The sequence below is a fragment of the Anomalospiza imberbis genome, chromosome 22 (genome assembly GCF_031753505.1).
Source record: "Anomalospiza imberbis isolate Cuckoo-Finch-1a 21T00152 chromosome 22, ASM3175350v1, whole genome shotgun sequence".
NCBI classification, from domain to species: Eukaryota; Metazoa; Chordata; class Aves; order Passeriformes; family Viduidae; genus Anomalospiza; species Anomalospiza imberbis.
Window position 1 is genome coordinate 5,866,329 of NC_089702.1, and position 26,886 is coordinate 5,893,214.

A 26,886-nucleotide genomic window follows, 5' to 3' on the forward strand; every position below is an offset into this window, starting at 1 on the left:
AGTGTCCCACATCCACCCCGGGGAGCTCCCAGTGCCAATCTGGGATGTTCCCAGTGCTCCCAGTGCCACCCTGGGGTGCTCCCAGTGCTCCCAGTGCCACCCTGGGGAGCTCCCAGTGCCAATCTGGGATGTTCCCAGTGCTCCCAGTGCCCCAAAACCCCACCCTGGGGAGCTCCCAGTGCCACCCTGGGGAGCTCCCAGTGCCAATCTGGGATGTTCCCAGTGCTCCCAGTACTCCCAGTGCCACCCTGGGGAGTTCCCAGTGCTCCCAGTGCCACCCTGGGGTGCTCCCAGTGCTTCCAGTGCCACCCTGGGGTGCTCCCAGTACTCCCAATCCAGGGCTTCACCCCAAACCCCAGGAATTTCAGGGGATCCAGCCTCACCTTTGGAGGAGGAATGAGCAGAATTCCAGCAGCTCCCAGGGCAGGAGATTCCCAGGATTTTGGGAATCACCCTTTGGAATGAAAAAAAAAAAAAATGCAGCTTTTGCTTAATGTTATTTTTGTTCCCCCTTTTTTTAATTTTAAATTTTAATTATAATTTTTTTTTGGTGTGTGCTTAATTTATTCAAATAGTGGCTGTATAATTTATTTTCATAAATATATGAGAAAAGTTACTAAATGGTTAAAAAAGATAATAATAATAAAAAAAACAAACGGACTTTGCAGGCCAATCTTTCAGATTTAATGAAAAAAAATTAATTAATAATAATAATATTAATAATAATGGGTTTTGATATGAACCACAAATGCACTTTTGGGTGTGTTTGGTTATTTTTTGGGGTGGGGAGCTGTGGGGTTTGTGTGTAAATATTGTATTTATAGGCATGTTTGGCCTCTTGTGGGGGATTTTAGGAACTGCTGGCGTGGAAGTCCTGGATTTTGGGGGTTTTGGGGTTTTTTTTGGGGGTTTTTTTTCCCTACGGGATGTCAGCCAGGAAGAGCTGACTTGGTGTTTGTAAATCTCATTTTTAGCGTCGATTTTTGGGGGTTTATTAGGGGTTTTTTTTTTGGCTTGTTTGGGATTTTTTTTTTAATTTATTTTTTTTTTTTTTGCTGTAGGGGGGTTGAGAAGGGAAGGGAGAAAGGGTTTGAAATAAAAATCTTGGAAATCGTTGGATGTTGTTTGTGGTGGATTCCGAGTCCTCGACCCCCTCCCAACCCCTCCAGGTCCTTTTTGTCCCTTTTTTGGGGGGCATCCTGGTACCCCAAAATCCATCGGGGAGCTCTGGCTGCCCCAAAATCCAGCAGGGAGCTCCCAGTGCCCCAAAAATCCATCGGGGAGTTCTCAGTGCCCCCCAAAAATTCAGGGAGAGCCCTGGGTGCCCCCTCAGGATGCCCCAAAATCCATCAAGGATCTTCCAGTGCCCAAAAATATTTGGGGTGCAGCTCTGTGTGCCCCAAAAATCCACCGGGGAGCTCCAAGTGCCCCAAAAATTTGTTTGGGGGGAGCTCTGGGTGCCCCCCTGGGGTGGTCCTGGCACCCCAAAGCCCCTCAGGGATCTCGGGGTGCCCTCCTGGGGTGCTCCCGGTTCCCAAAAATACATTTGGGGGATTTCTGGGTGCTGCCAGGGTGGTCCTGGCACCCCAAAACCCATTCGGGGGGAGCTCCCAGAGCCCCCCCGGGTGCCCCCAGTACCCCCACGGATATCGGGGTGCCTCTGGTGCCCCCGGTTCCCACATCCCCATGGGGGGGGCTGAGACCCCAAAGGGCTGGAGAAGCCCAAATCCCTCCCCCCAAATCCCATTCCTGCCCCCAGATCCCTCCCGATCCCCTTCCCCCCATTTCCCTCCCCCCAAATCCCATTCCTGCCCCCAGATCCCTCCCGATCCCCTTCCCCCCATTTCCCTCCCCCCAAATCCCATTCCTGCCCCCAGATCCCTCCCGATCCCCTTCCCCCCATTTCCCTCCCCCCAAATCCCATTCCTGCCCCCAGATCCCTCCCGATCCCCTTCCCCCCATTTCCCTCCCCCCAAATCCCCCTCGGGCCGCTCTGATCGCCCCCGGCAGCGCAGATCAAAGGCGGCGGAGCGACGCAATTGGGGCTGGGGGCGTTTGGGGGGGCTCCGAGCCCCGGGGAGCTTCATCCCTCCCCTCCTCTTCCTCCTCCTCCTGCCCCTGCACCCCAAGCCCGGCGGGATCGGGGTCCCTGCCCGGCCCTGGGGACAGTGGCCGTGTCGCGGTGGGCGCGGGGACAAAGCGCCCCTGACAGGGCCGGGACGGGGCGCGACACCCGGGGCTCGTTTTGGGGTTTTTAGCTTTTGTTTCTTGGGTCCCTTTGGCTGCCGGAACGGCCGAGGACCCTTCCCCGCCGCACCCCACGGTGGGGAGCGGGGCGGGATCGGGGTCCCCGCGGTGGAGAACAGGGCAGATTTGGGGTCCCCAGGATGGGGCAGATTTGGGGTCTCAGGAATGGGGAATAGGGCAGATTTAGGGTCCCTGGGATGGAGAATTGGGCAGATTTGGGGTTCCCAGGATGGAGAATGGGGTGGATTCAGGGTCTCAGGGATGTGGCAGATTTGGGGACCCTGGGACAGGGAACAGGGCAGATCTGGGGTCTCAGGGAGGGGAATGAGGCCGATTTGGAGTCCCCTGGATGGAGAATGAGGTGGATTTGGGGTCCCCAGGATGGGGCAGATCTGGGGTCCCTGGGGTGGGGAGCAGGGCAAATTTGGGATCCCCAGGATGGGGAAAAAGGCAGATTTGGGGTCTCCAAGGCCGATTCGAGGTCCCCGGGGTGGGGAAGGAGGTGGATTTGGGTCCCCGGGATGGGAAGCGAGGCCGATTGGGGTTCCCCGCAGCCCGGAGAAGCTTTGGGGTGGTGCTGAATGCGTGACCCCGGGAATGCTCCGGGAATTCGGGACCCGGGGATGCGCCCACGGCACGGAGGAGCCCGTGGGGACCCGGGCACCCCTCGCTGCCTCCCGGCCCCCCCAGAAAAAGCCGCTTTTGTCCGGCCGCCCCCGAGCGGGGCTGGCCAAGGCCCAGCGGGGCTGGAGCTTTATTTTTACCGCCTCATTAGCATCAGAAAGCGGCGCGGCCCCCGCGGCCCCCGCGGCCCCCGGACAAAGGGCGCTTTCTTCCCGCTCCGCCTGCCCCCGACCCCAGTCCCGATCCCGCGGGTGCTGCTGCGCCCTCGGGCCCCCCGGGACCCCCGAATGCAGGCCCGGCCACCGCGGGGTCAGGGAGAGGGGGGTGATGCCCACCCTGTGGAAAAATATCCCGCTGGGTGGCAGGGTGTTGCTCCCCGTCCTTGAATCGCGTCCCTAAATCCCATCCCAAAATTCCGTCCTTAAATCCCATCCCTAAATCCCACCCCTCAATCCCAACCCAAAATCCCATCCCCAAACCCCACCCTTGGCCAGCTCTGCCCCAGCCACGGGCCCGGGACTGGCCCAGGGGTGGGTTTGGGGTGCCCGAACCCCCAGTTTGGGCTGGGTCCTGTGGGGGGTGGGGGGGTGGGGGAAAACTGCCCCTCCTCGGGCTCACTCGGCCCGATGTGCCGGGGGAGTGTGGGAACGAGGGAAACTGAGGCACGGGGTGGGGACATCCGAGGGAAACTGAGGCACAGCCTGGGATCAGTCCAAGGGAAATTGAGGCACAGCACAGGATCAATCCAAGGGACACTGAGGCCCGGCATGGGATCAATCCAAGGGAAACTGAGGCACAGCCTGGAACCAAGCAGGGAAACTGAGGCATGGTAAGGGATCAATCCACGGGAAACTGAGGCGCGGCACAGGCCCACGCCAGTGCAGCCGAGGCCGTGCCCAGGGATGGGAGGGCGCGGTGCCCGCTGTCCCCGGCCGAGCCGCGCCGGGCGCTGGCAGCGCCCCAGGGGTCAGCGGGCCGCGCTGGGCTGGCACCGGCGCCGCTCCGAGCTAACATTTACCCAGCCCCGAGGGCTTGGCACGGCCCCCGGGACAGGCCGAGCCCCGGCCAGGGGCCACCAACCCAGGCCACGGGGCGGACACACAGTGCCACCCAGCCCTGCCACCGGGCCACCCCCACGCTGGGCGCTGCCAGGGGCACCCCCGGGAGCACCACAGCCCCTGGGAAATGTGGGAGAGGGAGATGGGAGAGGGATGGACGGACGGACGGACGGATGGAATCCATGGATGGATGGAATCCATGGATGGATGGATGGATGGATGGAATCCATGGATGGATGGATGGATGGATGGATGGATGGATGGAGGGATGGATGGATGGATGGATGGATGGATGGATGGATGGATGGATGGATGGAGGGATGGATGGATGGAGGGATGGATGGATGGATGGATGGATGGATGGATGGATGGATGGATGGATGGAGGGATGGATGGATGGATGGAGGGATGGAGGGATGGAGGGATGAATGGAATCCATGGATGGAATCCATGGATGGATAGAGGGATGGATAGATGGAATCCATGGAATCCATGGATGGATGATGGAGGGATGGAGGAGGAGGAGGGAAGCAGAAGGATGGATGGATGGAGGGATGGATGGAATCCATGGATGGATGGATGGAATCCATGGAATCCATGGATGGATGATGGAGGAGGAGGAGGGAAGCAGCGGGATGGGACTGGCGGGGTCCCGGGGGGGCCGGGCGGAGGGCAGGGAGGGGAGGGCGGCGGCGGGGTCCGGGTGGGGCCGGGGGGCCCCCTCCCGCCGCCGCTCACATGACGCCGCTCCCGGGATGCGCCGGGCGGCGCCGGGCGTGGGCGGCGGCGGCGGCGGGAGGCGGCGGCAGCGGGGCCGCACCGGGGCGCGCCGGCTCCGCCACCGGCACCGGGACCGACACCAGCACCGGCAGCGGGATCGGCCCATGGCCCGCGGCCGGACCGCCGCGCCCGCCCCCTGAGCGGCCCCATGGAGCAGGTAGGATCGGGACCGGGATAAGGAGCGGGACCAGGACAGGGAGCGGGACCGGGGCCGGAGCCGCCGCGGCGGGGACCGGACGGGTCCAGCACGCACGGGCGCGGCGCCGTTCCGGGGGTCCGACACCCCCGGGGACCCCACCTGCCGCCGGAGGGACCCCACCTGCCAGCGCTGTGCTTCCCACCTGCTGCTTTCTGCCCCACCCACCTTCCCCCGGCCCTCGGCGTCACCCCCCGCCCTCTCCCCGCCGCCCACCAGCTGCCCCGGCACCAGCTGAGCCCCTCCGCAGCATCGCCCACCGGGGACCCTCGGCAGCACCCCCTGAGCCCCCCAGCGCCACCCGTGTGCCTCACCCAGCCCAGGTGTGCCGCGGGACCCTGTCCCCGTCCCTGCTCTGCCACCGGCTCCTGCCACAGCCCGGGGTGGGTCCCGCCCGCGATTTGGGGACGGGGTTTCTGCTCGGGGAACGGGCTAGAGCCGCCGTGGGGTGTGGAAAAACCTCGGGGGGGGTCCTTTCCTCTGTCTCCCCATCCCGTTATTCGCCGGCCAACGCCTCCAGCCCCGTCCCGCTCCGGCCGGGCTGTGCTGCCCCTCCTCGCCGCCCACCCGGGGCTGGGGGTCTCTCGGACCCCCCGTGACGTGGCTCTGCGTGGACAGAAGCGTCCCTGGGGTGGGGGTCAACCCCTCCCGACCATCCTCCCCTCAGTTTTGGGGTCCAGCTCCCTCCCCGCAGCCCTCGGGGCTCTGCCTCGCTTTTTCCCCCGCCTCCCCCATCGCTCGGGCTCAGCCCAGATCCCAGCGCAGGATTTGATGCCTCGTGGGTGCCCCGCACCCCCCGACCCTCCGAAGGGCTGGAGGGGCTGGGGCAGCGCTGGGGACCCGCGCGGAGCCACCGCTGCGGGCACGACACGTCCCCAGCACGCAGCGAGCCCTGGCCGCACGTTGGGGGCCGCGTGCTGCAAAATCCACCCCCCCTACCCTGAGCCGCGGCGCGGGGGGAGCACCGGGGGTGTCACAGCGTGGCCATGTCACCCAGCCGGGTGACCACCCGCCATCACCACCCCCACACCCCGGACCTCCGGGATGCCCCCCGCCCCACCGGCAGAGCCGCCGCGCGTGGCCCGCGGGGACGTGGCGGGGTGCAGCATCCCCCCGGGGGCTGCGAGCGCCTGGTCCCCCGCTGCCGGCTGCGTTTTCCCCGCTGGAAAAATCCCCTCTTCCCACATCCAGCTGCAATGCAGAGGAGCTCCCGAGCCGCCCGCACGCCTTCCCTGCCGCCCTGATTGGCGGCGACGCCTCTGGAAGGGGCCGTGGTAATTTTAGGCCGTGAGCGGCAGCAGGTTGGCATGTGCCCGCCGGCACCGGGCACGGCCGGGAGGCTCCGGCAGCGCTGCCCGGCCGCCCACCCTCCTCCCGGGAGCGGCACCCACAGCCCACGGCAGCCGGGGATGCTGCGCAGCGCCCGGGGCACCCCAAACCCCGGGAGGATCGCGGCCCCTCCCTGATGTGGGATGAGCACGTAAGTCCTCGGCGGCCCCCCCGCCGCCCTGCCCGGCTTTGCGCGGCCTCGCTGCCGGGATTCCCGGCCGCTCCCGGCCCCGAGCCCCCCTGGCCTCGCTGTTGTTTATCGCGACGGCCCCGCTGGCGGGCAGGGAAGGAGGGGTTGGGGCCGTAACCCTTTCGTCTCGCCGCCCGCTCAAAATGGCTTCGTGCTGCTGCTGCCGCCAGGGAACGGGAGCTGCCAGCTGGAAGCGCCTGCCTGGAGCCGGGAGGGCGCTGGGGAGGGGGGGCACCCGGCGAGACCCCACCCCAGCGGGGCACCCACGCCACCCCCGGGTCACTGTCCGTGCCCCGCCCCGATTCCGCTGCCCCCGCGTCCCCGTCCTCCTCCCCGCGCCCCGCTTTTGCTTTTCTTCATTTTAATTCCCGGGATTAGGTTAAAACCCATCTTCCATCCAGGCTGGATTCCCCTCTCGCTGCCTTTGTCTGCGGCGCGGAAGCGGCTCCGCGGGGAGCGGTGGGCGGGGGGCTCCTGCTCCCCCAGATCCGCTCCGGCGGCCGCCCGGATTTGGGGTGGGGGGGTCCAGGAGCGATGGATCTGCCCCGCCAAGGGCGGCGGGGGGGGCAGCGAGCGGGGGCGGCTGCCCGGGCAGCGGGAGGGAGGCAGGGCGGTGATTTTCGGGTGGATGGTCACGGAATGGGGTGTGGGGGAGCCCTGGCAGGTGTGTGCCGCTGTCCCACCCCGCGCGTGGGGACACAGGGGCGGGGTGTCCCCGGGGGGCTGCGGGGTGGGGCTCGGCAGACAAAGAATGGGAATTCTTTGGAGTGGGGAGGGAGCGTCTGGGGCATGGTGGCACCCCAGCCTTGGGGACACCTGTGGGGAAAGTGCCCAGGGGCGGGGATGGGACTGGGGGCTCTCCTGGAGCCTGTGCACCCCAGGATGGGGCTCAGCCCTCGGCGTGTCCTTGTCCCTGACCTCGTGCGAGGGTCAGTCCCTGTCTCTGCAGGGTGAGTGGCCACAGGGCCAGCTCAGGTTGTGTCACCTCCTGGGTGGCGCTGGGGACACCAAGAGGGGACTCCGAGTGCCAGGATCCATAGCAGCGTCCTGCCGGGGGTGTCACAGGCCGGACGTGTCCGTGTGTCCCCTCGTGTGGGACACAGCAAGAGGGACCCCCAGGAGTGGCACTGCCACGAGGGGACGGGAGCGGGTGGCACAGCTGGAGGAGGGCTCTGCTCCTCCCGTGGCCTGTCCTCTGGGCAGGGCCGGACGTTGGTCAGGTTGGCCCTCGGTGCCAAAGCCAGCCGGAGGGGACATTTCCTGGAAAGTCCCTCTGGAGAGTGGCCAGCGGGAGCCAGCCGGGATGGCCAGGGCTGCGTGGCCGGGCAGGCAGAGGGCAGCCGTTGGCACATCCCACCTGGCACATCCCAGGGAGGTGTCCCATGGACGGGACAGCGGACAGGGAGGTGTCCCTATGTCTGGTGACACAGGGACCCCCTGTGTGTCCTGGGGGTGCCGCAGTTGGGGGGTGGGCTGTGCCCTGTGGGGAGCAAACTCCCGTCACTCCCATCCCGCTGTTTGTCCCCTCCTGGTTCCCGAGGCCGGGCAGGGGACAGCAGTGGTGGCAGTGACCCCCTGGGTCCCCTCAATGCCGGCACCCACATTTCCAGAGGGAAACCCCCTCCATCCCACCTGTGCACGCTGTGGGTGGCACCAGGGTGGCACCATCCCTGGGTGACCGCTGTCCATCCTTGTTTTCTGGATGTCCTTTGTGGTCCCATCCCTGTGTTCTCCTGGATGTCCCTTCCCTGCTCCTGTTCCTGGCTGTCCCCTGCCCATCCTGGAGTGACAGATGTGGGAGCTGCCACCCCTTGAGCGGCTCCGGCCTCTGTGGCCTCCGTCCAGCCCCGAATTCCGGCGCTCCCGCGGCGGCTCAGGCGTTTATTTGTTCTGGGGGCGCCGCGCCTGCTCCGGAGCCCGGAGGAAGTTGTTGTTGACACAGGATTTTCTTAATGGTGTCACGGAAAACTCGCGCTTGGCAGCTGCGGTGTCGCGGGCTGGCATTCCCGGGAATGCTGCATGGCATGGGCTGGCATTCCTGGGAATGCTGCATGTCACGGGCTGGCATTCCCTGGAATGCTGCATGGCACGGGCTGGCATTCCTGGGAATGCTGCATGGCAGGGCTTGGCGTTCCTGGGAATGCTGTATGGCACAGGCTGGCATTCCTAGGAATGCTGCATGGCACGGGCTGGCATTCCTGGGAATGCTGCATGGCAGGGCTGGCATTCCCTGGAATGCTGCATGGCACGGGCTGGCATTCCTGGGAATGCCGCATGGCAGGGCTGGCGTTCCTGGGATTGCAGGGTGACACGGACTGGCATCCCTGGGGGCAAACCTGCGATGCAGGCAGGGAAACGCCTGCTCAGGAGGGACTCGGGGAGAGGCTTGGGGCTGGCAGTGACACGGGGACATCGCGTGGAGGTGCCCGAGCCCTTGGCACCATGCCAGCTGCAGGATTGGCATGCTGCGTCCCCCTGGAATTCGGGGGTGCTCTGGGATTTCGTTCCAACCCCCACCTTTGTCCCACACGTGCAGCTCTGTCCCTTTTGGGGACAGAGAAGGGACAATGACACCCACCAGCAGCGGGGGAGCCATCTCGGGGTGCTGTGGGGGCAGAATGGGAGATGATCCCACTGTGCCCTGCCCTGAGCCCCTCCCTGGGCTCACCTGCCCCCGGCCTGGGCCCTGCTGGGTCCAGCCCTGTCACGAGGTGACTGTCCCCTCCCTGCCGTGTCCCTGTGTCCCCAGGGGCTGTGGCCATCATTCCTCCTGATTTTCTTCACCTCCTCCCACTTTCCTGTCACACGTGGCTCCGTTTCCCTCCCAAAATCACCCCCCATGCCACCCCAGGGCCAGTGCTGGCTCCTGGCTGTGCCAGCTGGTGCCACAGGTGACTCAGGGCTCGGGTCATGGCATAGATGTCACCTCCTACCACCGCAGAGCTGTTGGGGTGCCGTTTGCACCCTGAAATTTGGCTGTGGGACTCGTTTCCTCAGCAGTTTCTCTCTGCTGGTTTTGGGATGTTCTGCTGTGCCCAAGTGGCCTGAGCCAGACCAGGCCCTGCTGGCTGTCCCCATCCCAGCTGTCCCCATGCTGGCTGTCCCTATCCCTCTGTCTGCCAGGCCAGGCTCTGTCTGTCCGTCTGTCCAGCTGTTTCCCGTCCTCACTGTTTCCTTTCCCCACAGCTCTGTGTCAGCCTTTGTCCGTCTGTCGGCCCCAACCCGGCTGCTTCCGTCCCCGGGTCTGCCTGTGCCAGTCCTCGTCCCTCCTGTCCCTCTGTCCTGGCGTTTCCTGTCCGTGTGTCCTTCCGTGCCTTGCCTCCAGCAGTGCCCGGCCTTGGCCTCGCCCTGCTGCTGCTTGTCCGGCTTTCCCTGTCCTGCTTCTCCTGGTGTCCCTGTGCCAGCTGCCCTGTGCCTGCCCTGCCCTGTCCCTCTGTCCTGCCTGCTCCTGGCCTGGGTGTCCCCTGCCCATCGCTGGGTGACACATCCCTGTCCCCATCCCCATCCCTGGGTGTCCCCTGCCCATCGCTGGGTGACACATCCCTGTCCCCATCCCCATCCCTGGGTGTCCCCTGCCCATCGCTGGGTGACACATCCCTGTCCCCATCCCCATCCCTGGGTGTCCCCTGCCCATCGCTGGGTGACACATCCCTGTCCCCATCCCCATCCCTGGGTGTCCCCTGCCCATCGCTGGGTGACACATCCCTGTCCCCATCCCCATCCCTGGGTGTCCCCTGCCCATCACTGGGTGACACATCCCTGTCCCCATCCCCATCCCTGGGTGTCCTCTGCCCATTGCTGGGTGACACAACTCCATGCCTGTCCCCATTCTCATCCCTGGGTGTCACACGTCCCTGCCTGGCCTGGTTTCTGGATGTCCCTTACCTGGTCCCTGGGAATGTCCCCTGCCCATCCCTGGGTATCCGCACCCCTGTCCCAGTGTGTCCTATCCTTGTCCCAGTCCCTGGATGTCCCTTGCCTGGTCCTGTTCCTGGGTGTCCCCTGCCCATCCCCGGGTGTCCCACTCCCGTCCTGTTCCCTGTGTGCCCTGTCCTGGTCCCTGGATGTCCCTCCCTGTTCCTGGGAGTCCCTTGCCCAACCCAGTGCCAGCTCGGTACCGGTTCCTGCTGTCCCAATGTCGGTTCCCATTCCCACCCTGCCGTCCCGGTGCCCATTCTGGCTGTCCCGGTGCCAGTTCCCATTCCACTGTCCCTGTCCCTGTTCCCACTGTCCTGGTGCTGGTTCCTGTCCCACTCCTCTGTCCCGATGCCAGTGCTGGTCCCCGTTCCCGCCCCGCCACCCCGGTGCTGGTCTTGATTCCCACCCAGGCGGCTCCTGCTGTCCCGGTGCCGGTCCCATTCCCGCTCTGCCATCCTGGTGCCAGTGCTGGTTCCACTGTCCCGGTGCCGGTTCCCGTTCCCACCCCGCCATCCCGGTGCCAATTCCGCTGTCCCGGTGCCGGTTCCCGTTCCCACCCCGCCATCCCGGTGCCGGTTCCGCTGTCCCAGTGCCGGTTCCCGCTCCCACCCCGCCATCCCGGTGCCGGTTCCGCTGTCCCAGTGCCGGTTCCCGCTCCCACCCCGCCATCCCGGTGCCGGTTCCGCTATCCCGGTGCCGGTTCCCGCTCCCACCCCGCCATCCCGGTGCCGGTTCCGCTATCCCGGTGCCGGTTCCCGTTCCCACCCCGCCATCCCGGTGCCGGTTCCGCTGTCCCGGTGCCGGTTCCCGCTCCCACCCCGCCATCCCGGTGCCGATTCCGCTGTCCCGGTGCCGGTTCCCGTTCCCACCCCGCCATCCCGGTGCCGGTTCCGCTATCCCGGTGCCGGTTCCCGTTCCCACCCCGCCATCCCGGTGCCGGTTCCGCTGTCCCGGTGCCGGTTCCCGTTCCCACCCCGCCATCCCGGTGCCGGTGCCGTGCCGGTCCCTCCCGCCGGGCGGGCCGTACCGAGCCGCCCCGCGCCCCGCCCGCCGCCGCGGGCGCCCGGAGGAGGCGGAGCCGCGACCGGGGCCGGGGCCGCCGCCGGCCCAGCCCGAGCCGAGCCCAGCCGAGCCGAGCCGGACCGCACCGTGCGGGGCCGGGCCGGGCCGAACCCAGCGGGAGCGCGCCGTGCGGGGCCGCACCGGGCAGCGCCGTGCGGAGCCCAGCCGAGCCGAGCCGTGCGGAGCCGGGCCGGGCCGAGCCGAGCCCGCCCGCCGCGCCCCGATGAATGGGATCGCCTTCTGCCTGGTCGGGATCCCGCCGTCCGCCCCCGCGGTGAGCGACACCGGGGACACCGGGGACACCGGGGACGCGGGAGTAGGGAGTAGGGACTGGGAGCGGCGCTGGGGGATACTGGGCGGACTGGGGAGGGTGTAGGCTCGGGGAAATAGGGTCTGGGAGGAAATGGAGATACTGGGTGAGCTGTAGGTTTGGGGGAATAGGGACTGGGGGAACTGGGAGCTACTGGGAGAGTGTTGGGCCGGGACTGGGAGCGCTGGGATGGCGCCGAGGTCTGGCAGTGGGGCCGGGTGTTGGGTGATGTCCTCGGGGACAGGAGCGGGACCGAGCCGGTCCCCGGGGCTGGACTGTGGGTCGGGGCCAGCGGGACCGGGGGGTGTCCAGCCACCCACGCCATGCCACAGGCGTTGGTGGCCGCGGTGGCCTGTCCCCAGCCTCAGCGGCGTCGTGGCAGGGCGGAGGGTCTGCGGCGCCTGGATCCGGCCCCGGAGCCGAGGGGGAGACCCCGGGAAGGAGCTGCCCCTTCCCGGTCCGAGACCCACGGACACCCACGCACTTCCTCCGAAACTCCCGGCCGGGCTGGCTCCGTGCGGCTCCGGCGGATCCATCCCCGCCAGCGCTCGCCTCTAAGGCAGGCAGCAAGCCCCCAGCGTGCCCAGGAGCCCCTGGAGGTCAAATCCATCCCCCCCAGCCCCGAGCAGCCCCCCAGGAGTTGCTGACCCGCGGGTGGGCATCGGCATCGCCCGGCGCCGCTGCCCCGGAGGGCGATTCCCGTCTCCCGGTGGTGCCAAGGAAGGCCGGCCCAGCCCTGGCTAAATCCCCATTTCCTGTCCGTTTGATGCCAAATCCCGGCGAAACCTTGGCGTGGGGACGAGGACAGCGCTGGGGGACATGGGGCGGGGGTCTGGTGGCCGTGGGGGCCCCGCGGTGCGGGACTGGCACGTCCTGGCCCCAGAGCTGTCCCTCAATTCCTGGTTTTTTGAACTCGGCTTCCTCAGCCCCGGCCATGGGGGTAATAACCGGCCTGAAAGGATTAATTGGGGTGTGCGGAGTGGCTCGGGGATGAGGAGCTGCTGAGCATTAATCATGGTTCCTCCTCGGACCCGTCCCTGCTTACCCGCTCGGAATTTTGGGATGGGGGTGGGTGTGTGCTTGTCTCAATCTTGAAATCGGCTTTTCTGCTGCGTTTTGGGGTGAAATGTGCCCTCCTAGGGGGCAGCACCTGGGGCGAGGCTCGGGTCGCTGATTTAGGTGATTTGGGGTGACTTTGGAGGGGTTCATTACCCACCACGTGTGGGGACGAAGGCTCTTTGCCATCCTCCTGTGAGGATTTCGTGCTGCGCCAGCAGAAATCCTGCCCAGCGGCCACCCCTAGGGCTGCGTGGCAGGGACGGTGTCCCACTGTCCCCAAAGCTCTCACCCCTTTATGGCTCCTGCCCCCGAACCCCTTTTTGCTGTCTCTGCTTTACAAATTGAATTTCTTAATGCCTTTTTTTTTTTCTTTCCCCTCCTTTCTCTCTGAACCCTGAACTTGAAAGACAGGAAAAGCCTGTGCTCGGGGCTGCTGCCGCAATCCCGCCTCGCCAGCGCGAAACCTGGCACGGGCACCAGGCTGGGCCACGCGGTGCCACCCCGGGGTCCCGCTGGTCACCCCGGGCTTGTGGCAGCCCTGGCTGCCAGGGCTCTGACCTCTGTGGTTTAACCTTGGCGTGTCCCGTGTTGCCGCTGGCTCCCGGCCCTGCGGGGGGACAGGGGGGTGATGTGTGATCCCAAACCCGCCCCGGGCTGGCAGTGCTGCCCGGCGGCGTCATCCGGGGTCAGCTGCCAGGCCGGGCGTTATTTGGGGCTTGGGGGCTGTGGGTTTGGGGGTTTGGGGAGTTCGGCATGGGGACTGGGGGTTTGGGGACTGGGGGTTTGGGGATCACAGGTTTGGGGATTGTGGGTTTGGGGATTTTAGGTTTGGGGACTTTGGCATGGGAACTGTGGGTTTGGGGACTTTGGGTTTGGGGACTTTGGGTTTGGGGATTTTAGGTTTGGGGACTGTAGCTTTGGGGACTTTGGCATGGGAACTGTGGGTTTGGGGACTTTGGGTTTGGGGATTTTAGGTTTGGGGACTTTGGGTTTGAGGACTTTGGCATGGGGGCAGCTCAGGTTGTGGGGGATGCTGAGTGTGGGACCAGCTCCAAACTGGAATTTGGAGCCCCTCCCCAGTTCATGGGGAGCCACTCACTGGGAGAAAACACACAGGGATGAGGGGGGGCTGTCCTGGGAAGCTGCCGAGCCCCGGGATGGCCTTTTATTCTCATTAAAAGGGAAAAAAACAGGATTAGGTTTCAAGTCGGTGCCGTCCCATTAATAAACCAAGTTTGTCTTCGGCAAGGCAGCAAGACCTGATTTAAAAAGGAATGGAGATAGATGACCTATTTTAAGCTCTCAAGTTGGAAAATATCGACCTGGCTGCCTCCAGCCCGCCAGCAGTGGGGCCGGCTGTGCCAGCTGAGCCACGAGGCGCTCCCAAAACCCTCCCGGATATCCCAAAACCCTCCCGGATATCCCAAATCCTGCCTGGTTATCTCAAAACCTGCATGGTTATCCCCAAACCTGCCTGGTTATCCCAAAACCCTCCTGGTTATCTCAAAACCTGCCTACTTATTCCAAAACCTGCCTGGCTCTCCCAAAACCCACCTGGTTATCCCAAAACCTGCCTGGCTATCCCCAAACCTGCTCAACTCTCCCAAAATCCACCTGGCTATCCCAAAACTTGCTCCGCTCTCCCAAAACCCACCTGGCTATCCCAAAACCTGCCTGGTTATCCCAAAACCCACCCAGTTATCCCAAAACCTGCCCAGCTCCCCCAGAACCCGCCTGGCTCAGGATGCCCCAGGTGGCTCCTTCAAAGGCGCCGCCGACCTCCTGCCCGGAGCTCCTGGAGCGGTCGCCTCCTTTCTCTGCGGCAGCTTCTCCCCAGAAGTTCATTAAGTCCTTGCTAATTGCCAGCCCGGGCACACCTTGGCGTGGCGCAAGAGCCGCGGTGGCGCAGGCCGGCAGCTCGGTGCCACCGCGGCCGCACCAGGGATCAGCCACATTCCCGATGGGTTCAGTGTCGCCAGGGTTTGGGGAGAGGTTTTTGGGATGGTTTTAGGGGTGGTTTTAGGGATGGAGGGTGTTGGGGTGTGGGGTCGGACCAGTCTTCGGGGGGTGAAGCTGGAGCTGGGCTGGCCTTGGGGAGGAGGGGGTGAGTTGTCCCAAAGTGACCAAAATGAGGCAGCGGTGACTGTGGGGATGGCTCTGGTGATCATGGGGATGGAGCCTGGTGACCGTGGTGGGGATAGCCCTGGTGGCCATAGGGATGGGACCTGGTGACCAAGAGGATGAGACCTGGTGGCCTTGGAGATGGGACCTGGTGACAGTGAGGATGGAGCCTGGTGGCCATGGGGGTGGCCCTGGTGGCCATGGGGGTGGGACCTGGTGACCATGGGGATGGCTCTAGTGGCTGTGGGGATGAAGACTGCTGACAACAGGGATGGCCCTGGTGTCCGTGGAGTGGTTCTGGTGACCATGAGGATGGAGCCTGGTGACAATGGGGACAGCCCTGGTGACAGTGGGGATGGACCCTGCTCTCACCCCGGGATGGGACCCGGTGGAATCCCTTTTCCAAAGGCAGCAGGAAGGATTTGGGATCCCAGGAGCCATCCCAGGGTTGGGAACAGGTTCCTGCCATGGCACTGAGCCCCAGGCTCGTGTCTCCTTCAGTGACCAGCCAGGTCCCCATCGCCCCTCTGGTCACCCACCACCGGTGGCACCCCCCCAACCTGTCACCGCACACCCCGGGGTGCCCACGGTGGCCGTGTCCCCCCCTGCCATCCCCCGAGGGCAACAGAGGGTCCCTTGATGGGGCCGAGCGCGTGGGGCAGCCCCGGGGCGGGTGGGACAGAGCCCGGTGGCTCCGGGGGACAATCGGGCCATTGTGGCACATAGTGGCTCTTTCTCTGCCGCGCCGGGCGGGGGCCGGGCTGCGGTGCCAGCGCTTTTCAGGGCCAAGCGTGGTCCCCAGTGGGGCTGGCGGTGACTGGTGTGGCAGCAGGGGCAGGACGTCGATGTCCCCGGCCGGGGAGGGGACACGGGCTGGACGTTCGGCCGATGGACGCGTGTGGGCTGAGGAAAAATGCTGCTCCTAATCCCAGGAAAATGCTGCTGGGGTGCTGCCGGAGCTCGGTGTCTCCAAAGCCGTGTCCCCAAAGCCACCTCCTGTCCACGCTGTGGCCGGGGGGAAGATCAGGACCCCTTTTGGCTCCTTATTTCCACCATCCAGTGAGGGCTGTGGGATTTGGCCCTCTCAAACCCTCAGGCATCACCCCAAGGGTGTCCCTCACATTTGTGGGGGGGTTCATGGGGGGCTCCCCACCCCAGACCCCCCATCCTTGAACGGGGCAGGGGCTGGAAGGAGCTGCAGCCTCCCCCTGACCTCCCTGGGTCGGATTTTCCGCCGCGGAGGAGCGGGAGCGGAGCGCAAGGTGCCTCTCGGAGCCGCCGGAGAGGAAATGGCTCATTGTTAGCCCGGCTGAAAAAAACAGAGACCCAAAAAACGGCCGTAATGAGGCCAGCTTCTATTTGAGGGTTTCCATGGGAAAAACAGGAAACGGAATCCTGTTACTTTTCTAGGGCCCGCTGCCGATAACGCCGTTTTTAGGATGGGGCAGAGGAGGAGGAGGAGGAGCTGGCGATGAAGGCAGCCCCAGCATGGCCTTCGTGGTCCCGCTTCCTCCTGGGCTGGGAGATGAAAACTCCTCCTTGGAGTGGCTCTGGCTCCGTGGTTCCCGTCTTTGCGCTGGCTCTGGTGTGTCCCCAGCCTCGTCCCTGCCTCGGCGCTGCTGGCACCGGGTGTTGGGGACAATCCAGGAGGGATGAGGAGCTGGGAGAGCTGGGATGCGGGGATGGACAGAGCACAGCGCCGTGGAGAGGGGTTCGCTGCCTTTAGTGTCCCCAGAACTGGCCCTGGCTGTCCGGGGATGTGTCCCGCAGCCCCGTGGGTCTGTCCCCTGTCCCCAGCACCCGTGGGATTCGGGAGGGCAGGGACGGAGCCGCGTCCTGCCTGCCCTGGAGTTGTGGCGTGGAGGATCCGCGTGCACGCTGTCGCTTCAGCGCGGTGACATCGGCTGGTGGCACCTGCGGGGCTGTCCACGGGGACACTGCAACAACCGGGGCCCAGGAATTCCGCCAGGGACGCCGGCAGCCGTGGGGACCGGCAGGGACAAAGCCACGTGGCCAGAGAGCCACAGTGGGCACCAGGACTGGCGAGGAGAGGCCGGGAAAGGGAATGAGGCTCTTGGGCCACGTTCCCAAATTTCTCTGGATGTGGCAGCAGGGGCCCCCTGTCCGGGCGAGCTGGAGCTGCTGCTTCGAGATGTGTCAGGAATGAGATCCCTGCGGATCCAGGGGTGGCATCCCGGGGTGGCAGTGCCAGGAGGGAGCTGCGTTTGGTGACAGGATGGAGCCACCGGAGTGGGCTGGGGAGAAGATGCTGTCCAGGGAAAAATTGGTGTTGGGAAGGGAGGGAGGAAGGGAGGAAGGGAGGAAGGGAGGGAGGGAGGGAGGAAGGAAGGAAGGAAGGAAGGAAGGAAGGAAGGAAGGAAGGAAGGAAGGAAGGAAGGAAGGAAGGAAGGAAGGAAGGAAGGAAGGAAGGATGGATTTCCTTCTCCACGTTTACACCCAGGAATGTCACAGGGGTGGTTGGTGACCTCTCCTTGGCTCCAGTGTCACCTGGGCAGTGTCACCGACTGCTCCGGGGTGACAGGGATGTGCATGTGGGTCCTTGATTGGTGTGGGGTGGGATTTGGGAGTGGGGCAGTGCCCAGCCAGGCCCCAGTGCTGGATCCCCATCCTGGGCTGTCCCCAGAGCTGGCAGTGAGGACAGGGACACCCAGCCATGGACCCTGGTGGATTTTCCATGTCCCCCATGAGGTTTGAGAGGTTTGTGGGGTCCCAGTGGTGCCGTGAGGGGCTCAGGGGGTGCTGTTGGCAGCCAGGCCATGGGAAAAGAGGCTTTTGGGAATCTCCTTGGATGCTTGGAGCAAACCCTGCTGGCATCAGCTGAGAGTCACCCCCACACTCCCACACTCCCAGGGGTGGTGCATCCATCCCGAGGGATCCTGCCCAGGCTGGGAAATGGCACAGGGAGGCAGCTGGGGGGGTTCTCTCCATCACCGAGGTGGTTTTCCCCCCTTTTCCCTCCTTTTCGCAGCACTGCTGCTCCCGCCTGGGATGTGCATCCACTCCCAGGGCTCCCACCCTGCTTTCCCCCCATTCCCAGCGGGATCCAGCTGTGTGGGATTGGGGTGGGGGCATTCCGGGGGCCTGGAGCATCCCGGGGGGCGCTGCAGCATGCGAGCACCCCCCTAAAATCCCCGCTGAGCTGCAAAGCTCCTCAGCCCCGGTTTGAGTTAAAGAGAATTAAAACGCTTTCTCCCGCCGATCCCTAATCCCAGAGGCTGCGGCACGGCCAGGGGGGATGCCCGGATGCTCCCGGCGTGGTCACCTGTCCCCACTCCCGTTCCGCTGTCACTTCACCCCCCTGCCCCGGCTCAGGTCCCGCTGTCGGAGCATCCCCGCCCTGCCCGGGGGTGTGTGGGGGGGTGCGGGCAGCTCCTGCCTGCAGGGAAGCATCGATCTCGGCTCTTTTGGGGGGTGCAGCCCCCCCCGTCACCCCCAAACTCTGCCTGGAACCCAGGGAGGGCGTGCAGGACCCCCGACCCCCTTGCCCATCGCAGCTTCGCCATAAAAGGCCTGGAAATGGGTTATTGTCTCAGCAGGGCTTTCTCCTCCTCCCAAATCCTATTAAAACCTCATTTTTCTGACCCTAATCTCAGCTGGCCCTTCTGGGGGGGCGTGGGTGGGGGATTAGCAGCTGTGTCCCCCCTCCCCGGCCCCGCTGGGTCCGTGCGGGAGAAGCGCGGCCGGAGGAGGGCGGCTGTGTCGCCGCGGTGGTGGCAGCGCTGCCTGTCCCTGTCGCTGTCGCTGTCGCTGTCCCTGTCGCTGTCCCTGTCCCTGCCCAAAGGGTGACGTTATCCCCGCCGCGTGCCAGGGCGATGGCGCCGCTGGCAGGGACCCACGGCCGCAGCTGGTGACATGTCCCCAGCTGGGACCAGCGGCTGCAGCCCGGCGATGTCACCGCGCTCAGGGCAGGGTGGGGTCGGTGCGGGAGCGGCAGGGGTGGGACAGGGGGGTGGCATCGGGGTCAAATGTGGAGATCCCTCAGTACAGGGAGCAGGGCTGTGTGTCCCTCTGTCTGTCTGTCTGTCCCTCTGTCCGTATGTCCCTGTCCATGTCCCCCTTTCTATGTCCCCCTGTCCGTGTGTCCCTGTCCATGTCCCCTGTCCGTGTCGCCGGTCCGTGTCCCCGGAGCCTGCCGGGAGCTCCGTTGGGAGCGTATTTAGGACACTCCTGTGCAAGCGGAACATTCTGGAAGGCGTCCAGGCGCGCTCGCATTCCTCGGGGTGGAATCTGCCCCCGCCAGCGCCGCCTGACCTTTCCCGCTTTGGGCTGCGGGAACAATCCCAGGGATCGTCCCCTCCCTGTCCCCCCCGCCAGGGCTTGGAGACCCCTCCCCAGGCACCCTCCGGGCTGCTGGGGCAGCTCACCCCGCCACGAGGGGCTGAGGGAGGTGACAGGATGGCACCCGTTGTCCCCAGCGCTGCTCCAGCTGTCCCGGGAGCCCCGGCCGGCCCCAGCCCCCCGTTCCCGGCTGGGTTTCCCCGCTTTGGGGCGGGAAGCGAAGCCCCCCCGGGCGCTGCTCGCACCCACAGCCCCGGCTGGTTGCTCCAGCCGGGCAGCTCTGCGAGCTGGGGCACGCCAGCTGCCTGTCCCCGGGCTGGGGCGAGGCCATCGGGCTGCCCCGGGGTGGCTCAGCGGCGGACCCCGGGCACAGGGACCGGGTGACACCAGGGTGGCCCCGGGGGTGCTGGTGGCCGGGGTTTGGCTCCCACGTTTCTCCATCCCGGTTTCCCGCGGCTGTGCCGGTGTGGCGGCACCGGGACGGTGCCCTGGGTGTGCAGAAGGGTCTTTGGGGACACTTCGGGACCTTGGGGACACGGCTGCCACCGGGCCGCGCCACCCAGCCGGCCTCGGGGCGGCTGCTGGAGCTGTTTTGGGGCAGATCCGTGTCACCTGAGGCTGGGGGGGCACTGGGGACATTCCGGCCACCGCCGCGTGCCCCCGTGTCCCCGCGTTCCGTGTCCCCCCCCCTCGCAGGTGCCAACCTCAGGGGCTGTGTGGCATCACCCTGGCGGGGTGGGGGCAGCAGGGGGTGACCCGCACGGCCCGGGGGGTGCCCGCGGGGCTGCAATGCCAGCAATGCCCGGCATTTCCCCGGCGTGGCCGCACGTGCCTCGCTCCCCTCGGCCTCCAGCACGGCCGGAATGCGGCGCGGGACCCCCTCGAGCGGGGACAGGGACAGGCAGGGCGGGAGGGGACAGCCCAGGGGGACGCTGCCACCCCCCAGCCCCGAGCCGAGCCGTGCCGGCTGCTCGAGGTGCCGCTCTTTTCCTAATTCCTCCCAAATTTTGGCTGCCGTGGTTCGGGGACGCACGGAGGGGGTGCGGGGCGGGCAGGGGAAGGGGATTTGTCCCCGTGCGGGCAGCAGCGACAAGGGTGGCTTCTTGTCCCACGTGTCCCCAGCGCTGCCAGGGGGCCCGGATAGAACTGCGGGGGGCGGTGGTGGCGCTGTGCCTGGGGGACAACAGGGGACCCGCCAGGCCTGGGTGTCCCCCAGAATGAGAGGTGGGGTTGGGAGGGGGCTCTTGGTTTAATTCCAGCTGGGAACTGTCCTTTGACCAAATTTTTTTAATTTTTAAATTAGTAAAATTTTATATTTAAAATTTTAAATTAAAAAAGAAATAATTAAAAAATTAAATGTATTTAGTATTTATAAAATTATTTACTTTTTAAGCTTTTCAATTTTAATTTTTTTTAATTAATATTTTTATATTTTACATTTTTGCCCCCTTTTTGCCACAGGCACTGAGAGGGCTGTGAGGTGCTGTGTGTGTCTCTGGGGGGATATTTATATTTTTGACCTCCACGGGGCTGGTTTGGTCCTCGGGGTGCAAGATACGTGTTCCCCCCCCCAACCCCCTACTGCCAGAGGGGGACAAAGCTGGGGACACAGAGGGGACCTGGGGTGTCCCGCAGCCCCCCCAGCTGTCCCCGGTGGTGACAGAGGGTGACAACTCGCTCCGTGTCCCCCTGCTCCGTGTCCCCGGCATCGCCCGGTGCCCTGCGGAAAGGAAGGAAGGAAGAGGCCGGGAGGAGGGAGAGGAGGAAGCGGGGAGGGTGGGATGCTGCCCGGGGTGGTGGAGGAAGAAGGGGGCGGATTGAAAAAAACAAATAAAATAAAAAAGAAGGGAAAAAAATGCAAGGGAAAAAATGCAAGGGAAAAAAATGAAAGGGAAAAAATCGCAAGGGAAAAAAATAGAAGGAGAAAAAAACATAAAATAAGAAAAAGGGAAAGTGCTGGCACAGTGTCACCGGGGGCGGCGGGTGGGGGGGCTGGGGGCGGGGGTCTGGCTGGGGGCGGTGGGCTGGGCACTGATCCCTGCCAGCAGCTGGAGCCGCAGCCGGGACGTGTGGCTGCCCGCCCTCCCTCCGTCCATCCTTCCATCCCTCCCTCCCTCCCTCCCTCCCTCCGCCCGGGGTGGCCGTGCCTGGGTGGGGGCTCTGTCGCTCGGGGGGCGCTGAGCGAGCGCCCGAGCGGCGATGCGAGCGTGAGGCAGCTCCGCCGACCTGCGAGCTCCTGGGAGAGGGGCGCTGCGACCCCCATGGGGGTCCCGACCCCGGCCTGAGAGCCGCTGAGCGCCGGCAGGATGGTGGAGGAGAGCGCGGCCGGGGCGGCGCGGGGGTCGCGGCGGGCGCTGCGGGGTCCCTGCCGGCCCCCGCCGGCCCCCAGCCCCAAAAGGCTGTGGAGCGTGGAGCGCTCCGGGAGGGGCTGGCGCCTGGAGCGGCCGGTCGGGGTGGATTGCAGCTCCCCCGAGCCCCGCTGCATCTGGCTGAGCAGCCTGCGCCGCCTCGCCGCCGCCCCCGAGCCCCGGGCGCCCCCCGGCCCCCGGCCCGGCCGCGGGCTGAGAAGCGAGCGGTGCCGCCGGGTGAGAGCAGCGAGGCGGGGGCGCGCCCGGGAGGGGTGGGGGGAGGATTTGGGAGGGTGGAGGGGGGTCTCAGGAGAGGGGGTGGGGTGTCTGTCGCAGCGCCCGGGTGGCGGTGTGTCCCCTTTGTCGCCTCCTGTGCCCGATCAGGGCTGGGGTCGGGGTCCGGCTCCCGGCCCCTGCTCCTGCGGTGCCGTGTCCAGAGGTGGGGACAAATCCTGAGCCCCAGGACGCAGGGACAGCAGGGACAGCGCTCCTTTGTTCGGCAGGAGTGGGACACTGGCAGGAGGTACCTGTCCCCAGTGTGTCCCCACGGGGGTGGCTCGGTGGCGTGGGGGACAGGGGCTTGGTGACACCTGTGTTGGAGGGGTGGAGGAGCTCATAGGAATTGGGGTCTGGATGTCACAGGATGATCAAGGGGCTGCCCCCATCCCTGCAGCGCTCCTGGGACGGGGATTTGGGACTGCTGGGATGAGGACACACGGCAGGAGCCACCAGGGCGAGGTTAAAATCGAGCCAGAAATTTGGGAGGAGGGACAGGGCTCTGAGGACAAACGGCTGAGGTGACAAACTGTCTGGAGGAGCTGGAGCATCTCAGCCAGCTCTGGGTGGGTGCCCAAGGCCACAACTGCAGTCTTCAAAACCCAAAAACCTCCAAATCCGGGTGGCGAGGAGGGAAACTGAGGCACAGCAGCCAGGTCACCTCACACTTGGGGACGCGTCCCTGAGCTGGAGTGGCCTTCACGGCCGTGACAGGGGGACACGTCCCCGTCCCCGCGGGCCGGTGCTGCCGATGTCTGCAGCCATCCGAGCCCTCTCTGCGGGGCCTGTCCGTGCCGGTTAAAATCAGCGGGGCACATTCAGCTGTCAGCTTAAAAATAATCCGGCGAGCCGGCGGCCGACACAATGGAGGGCGCAGATGGGGCCGGGCGCCGCCGGGGATGCTCCCGGCCCCGGGGCTGAGGGATGGGGGTCCCCCGGGAGCGGGGGGCGCCTGTTGCCATCTGGGTTGGGGTTATCCCTTGGGGTTCTGGAGGGGTTGTGGTGTTGGCAGCGGGGTTTTGCGGCTTTCCCGTTGCGGTGTTTGGGGTTCTGTGTGGTTTTGGGGGGGCAGCCAATTTTTGGAGGGGGTCAGTGTGGTGGCAGAGGCGTGTGGTCGGCACAGGGACCCTGTTCTCAGGGGGACAAGACCCCCGTAGTCACCCCAGGCTCCGTGTGGGACGTGCTGGACAGGGGACACAGCCCGGCCCTGCCGTCCACCGGCAGCGAAAAGGCCCACTCAGCACAGGCACACACAAAGGCTTTTTGTGCCTTGTCCCTTTGTGTCCCTTGTCCCCGTCCCCTCCCATCCATCGCTTCCACCCAGACAGCCCCTGAATTTTAACACCCTCATCCCAGCACGGGCTGACTCCGACTGCTGCAGCGGGGAAGGAGCCAGGACTCGGGCAGGGTCCCTGTGGATCCCTGCCTGGACCCCTGCCTGGATCCCTGCCTGTCCCTCCTGCTCCCACATTCCCAATTCCCCTGGTTTTGGCAGAGCTGGGTGATGCCAGGACATCTGGCAGTGCCCTCTGCTCCCCTCGGCCCTGGAGCTGCTCCCAGATGTGCTGCCAGATGTGCAGCCACGGGGCTGTGCTGAGCCCTCCCAAACTCATCCCATCCTGAACTCCGAGCTCCTGGAATTCGGAACCCAGGAATTCATCCCAGGTGTTGGCACTCTGGCTGCTTCTCCGAGCTCCTCAGTGCCAGGAGAGGTGCCCGTGGCTGCTCAGGCTGTGCCACAGCCCCATTCCCTCTCCTGGCACCAGCACTGGGAGCTGTGGGATGGAGCCACATCCCCTTGGCCCCGTCTGCTGCTCTGGGCAGTGTCCCCTGCCCGTTTTGGGAAGCCTCACTGGTCCCACCACCTTTCCGGCTTTGCCCGAGGTTATTGCTGTGGCATCGGGGACCTTTTGTCCCCAAGTGCCACATCCTGTCCCCTCATCTGCCCTCCTGGGTCCCATCCAGGCCCCCAGGCACAGCTCATTTATTTTGATTTCCTTTCCATTCATCTCCTTCCCAAAGGCCCCACAGGAGCAGTGGTGGGGGGGAGGGGGAGGGGGGCTGGAATTCGCTGGTGGGGGGCTGGGATTAGGGATGGAGGGGGTTTTAGGAATGGGGGCAGCTTTTGGGGCAGAGCTCAGCCCCCATCATGGGGCTCGTCATGGGCACATGGGGTGACACGTTCCCCAGAAGTGACACCTTGTCCTTGTCCCTGCAGCCGACGCCGGGCCGGAGAGATGGGGCGTCCCCGAACGCCAACGCGCCCCCGGAGGGGGGATCCTTCCCCTGGGTGGGCCCCAAGACGGTGGCGCTGCGGAAGAGCCCCCAGGGCGGCTTCGGCTTCACCCTCCGCCACTTCATCGTGTACCCTCCGGAGTCGGCCGTGCACTCGGCCAAGGTAGGGCTGGGAGCCGGGGGAGCCCGGGAATGCTGCAGGGGGAAGCCCTGGATGCAGGATGCTCCTGCTGGGGCTGGGGGCGGGCAGGGGAGTGAGCAGTGCAGCGTCCATTGCCTGCCTTGTTGGGATTCCTGGAGCTGCCCCCCCGTGGTGATCCCACCCTGGGATGGAGGAGCCCGCCAGGCTGCTGGAGCTGCTGGAAGATGAGCTCTGGGCAAGCAGCACCTCTGGAGACATCCTAGAGCCTTTTGGGATGTGGGATTGTTGGTGGGAACGGAGAGGATCCCTCAGCTCCCGACAACGGCTGCAGCACCACTGGGAGCGGCAGGAAAAGGCGCCTCGGAGCCCCCGGGGCCAACCAGGGCTGGCGGATTTTTGGTTCCATCTCTCCTGACTGTTGGTGGGGATTTTCCAACTGGATCGGCCCTGGGATCTGTGTTTTTGTCACCCCTCTGGGTGACGTCTTTTGGGAGGACACAACCCTGGCTTGGCACCTCTGAGCCCCGATCTGGGCAGTGCCTTTCCCCTCAAGGATGGAGAGATCCCATGGAGCCACCCAGCAGCAGCTTCCAGTGTGGATGGAGAGTCCTCCACACCCCGAGGCATGAACCAGCTCCAAACTCCTGGAATTTTGGAATTCTGGAATTCGGAACCACCTTCTCTGCCCATTTTCTGTGGATGATGGGAGGAGAGTCTGAGACCCACACATCCCTTTCCCTGCTCCAGGCTGGGCAGATCCTGGATGATCCCATCACCCCTGGAGCTCCACAGCTGCCCCACGGCTCCGGCTGCCCCACGGCCCAGGCGCTGGCAGACAGGGAAGTGCCGTGGGAAGTGAGTCACAGGGTGGGGAGAACCGACTCGCCGGAATCCCCGCTCGCCATCCTCTGGCACCTCCGGCTTTTCCCAGGCTCCTCATTCTGCCTCTCCAACCCCTTCCTGCCTTCCTGCGCCGGGAACACGGTCCCGTCCCCGCCAGCGTGACTCTGCCGCGGAGATTTTGTCATGGGAACGGCCTGAAGCTCCTCCAAACCTGCTCCCACCTCTCCACTGCCTTCCAAAAGATTGCTCCTGCCCCGCTGGGCACCCGGGCTGAGCCCTGCCCGGGCGGGAGCACCCGGGGCCGCGTGGGATGGAGCCGGATCAGCGCCGGGAGCTGGAGATGCTCTTGGAAAGAGGCTGGGAATAGCTCCCGGCCGCCGTGCGAGCCGGAGCCGGCGGGGCAGGGCGCGGTGGGGCTGGTTCAGCAGCAGCCGCCGCCGCCGCGGGGGCCGGCACCCCGCCAGCTCCGGGGGCTGAGTTTCGGTGGGTTGACTCAGCAGGGAGGGGACCGGGAGCCTCGCTCGCCACGCTCGCCGCGCTCATCGCCCTGGCAGCGGGGCCGCCGGGATGCCCCCGGGGCCGGGAAGGGCTCTCGGATGCTGCAGGGCGAGGACGGGCAGGGAAGGGCTGAGTCCGTGCCCGCAGGGGCTCTCGGTGGCCCCACGGCCTCGCTGTGGCCCCACGGAGGCCGTGGAATGTTGCTTCTCCTTGGGCACCTGCACTAGTGCCAGGTGTCTGCTCCTTGTCGCTCACACTGGCGCCCTCCCGGCCCCCTGGGGGGACCTGGCACCTTGGGGACACCAGGGCTGTGTCCCCACCGGCTGGAGGCTGTGGCCAGCCCTGTGCTCCCAGCCGGCCATGGAAAAATCTGGCCCTGGTGGAGAGAGAATTCCCCTTCCAGGTGCCCAAATCCCTCCTTGGGGGGACGTGAGACCCACCCCGTGCCCCACCCCAACCCGGCACCCCCCATCCGGGCAGCGCGGCTCTGCTGAGGCTCCCCACGGGGGGTTTGGGTTAAAAGGGCAAGGATTTGGTGCAATTCCCACCCCACGGTACAGATCAGTGCCCACTGCAGCCCTGGCAGCCCCCAGGGTGCACCGGGCGGCTGCAGGGGTGGGCAGGGATGAGGATTTATCCAAGATGGGATGGATCCCTGCCCTGGAGCCCCGCGGCAGGGCTTGGGCTCTCCCCGGCCGGGCTCTGCGGCCCGGTGTGAAGGGTGAGATGCCACCCGGGGCTGGCAGGGCCCCTTCCCGCTCCCCTGCCCCAAACCCGGCCCCAAACCGGCAGCTGGGTGCGGGGGGCTGCACGGATCCGGTGTCGGGAGGTAATTTTAGCCGGGGGCGGCGGAGGGCAGAGGGACTCGCTGGTCCCGCGGGGGCTTCGCGGGGCTGCCACCCCCCCGACCCCTCCCGGTCCCCTCGTCACGGCCCCGCCACCAAATCAATGCTTTTCTCTTTCTTTTTTTGGCAGGAGGAGGAGAATGGGAACCGGGCAGGTGAGCATCGGCATGGGGACCCTGGTTGGTGACAGCGGCACAGGGTGGCACAGGGTGGCACAGGGGAGAGGGCAGGTGATGCGGCTGTCACAGGTCGCAGCCCGTGTTGCTGTTGTTGTCACCGCAGCCCTAAATATCAGCTGGCGGTGAAGCCACGCGGTGCTTTGGTGGCAGCTTGGTGGCTCTTGGCACCGGCGATGGGCTGGGTGTCCCCAAAGCCCGCGGGAGCTTTGCGGGATGTCACACCCGGAGGGGCTGCGGCGTGGCCAGCACCGGCCCCCGGCGAGCGCGGGGTGTTTGGGGACAGGGACGCGGCCCCGCTGTCCCCTCGCGGAGGCTCAGGGTGACGTG

At 65.5% G+C, this 26,886-nt stretch overlaps 1 protein-coding gene across 4 annotated transcripts in view; it reads left to right on the top strand.

Annotated features, from left to right (window-relative positions):
* The first annotated feature begins 4,693 nt into the window (after positions 1-4,693).
* Positions 4,694-26,886, top strand: part of ARHGAP23 (Rho GTPase activating protein 23) — a 33,974-nt gene continuing 11,781 nt past the window's right edge. The window contains exons 1-3 of one of the 4 annotated variants that reach the window (XM_068211822.1): positions 4,694-4,866; positions 24,036-24,215; positions 26,511-26,535. In XM_068211822.1, the coding sequence (XP_068067923.1) occupies positions 4,858-4,866; positions 24,036-24,215; positions 26,511-26,535 (214 nt within the window). In that variant the 5' untranslated portion in view covers positions 4,694-4,857. Of the gene's footprint in view, positions 4,867-6,129; positions 6,386-11,451; positions 11,679-24,035; positions 24,216-26,510; positions 26,536-26,886 lie in introns of those variants that run through there. The other 3 variants (XM_068211821.1, XM_068211820.1, XM_068211819.1) reach the window with 3 other exon arrangements.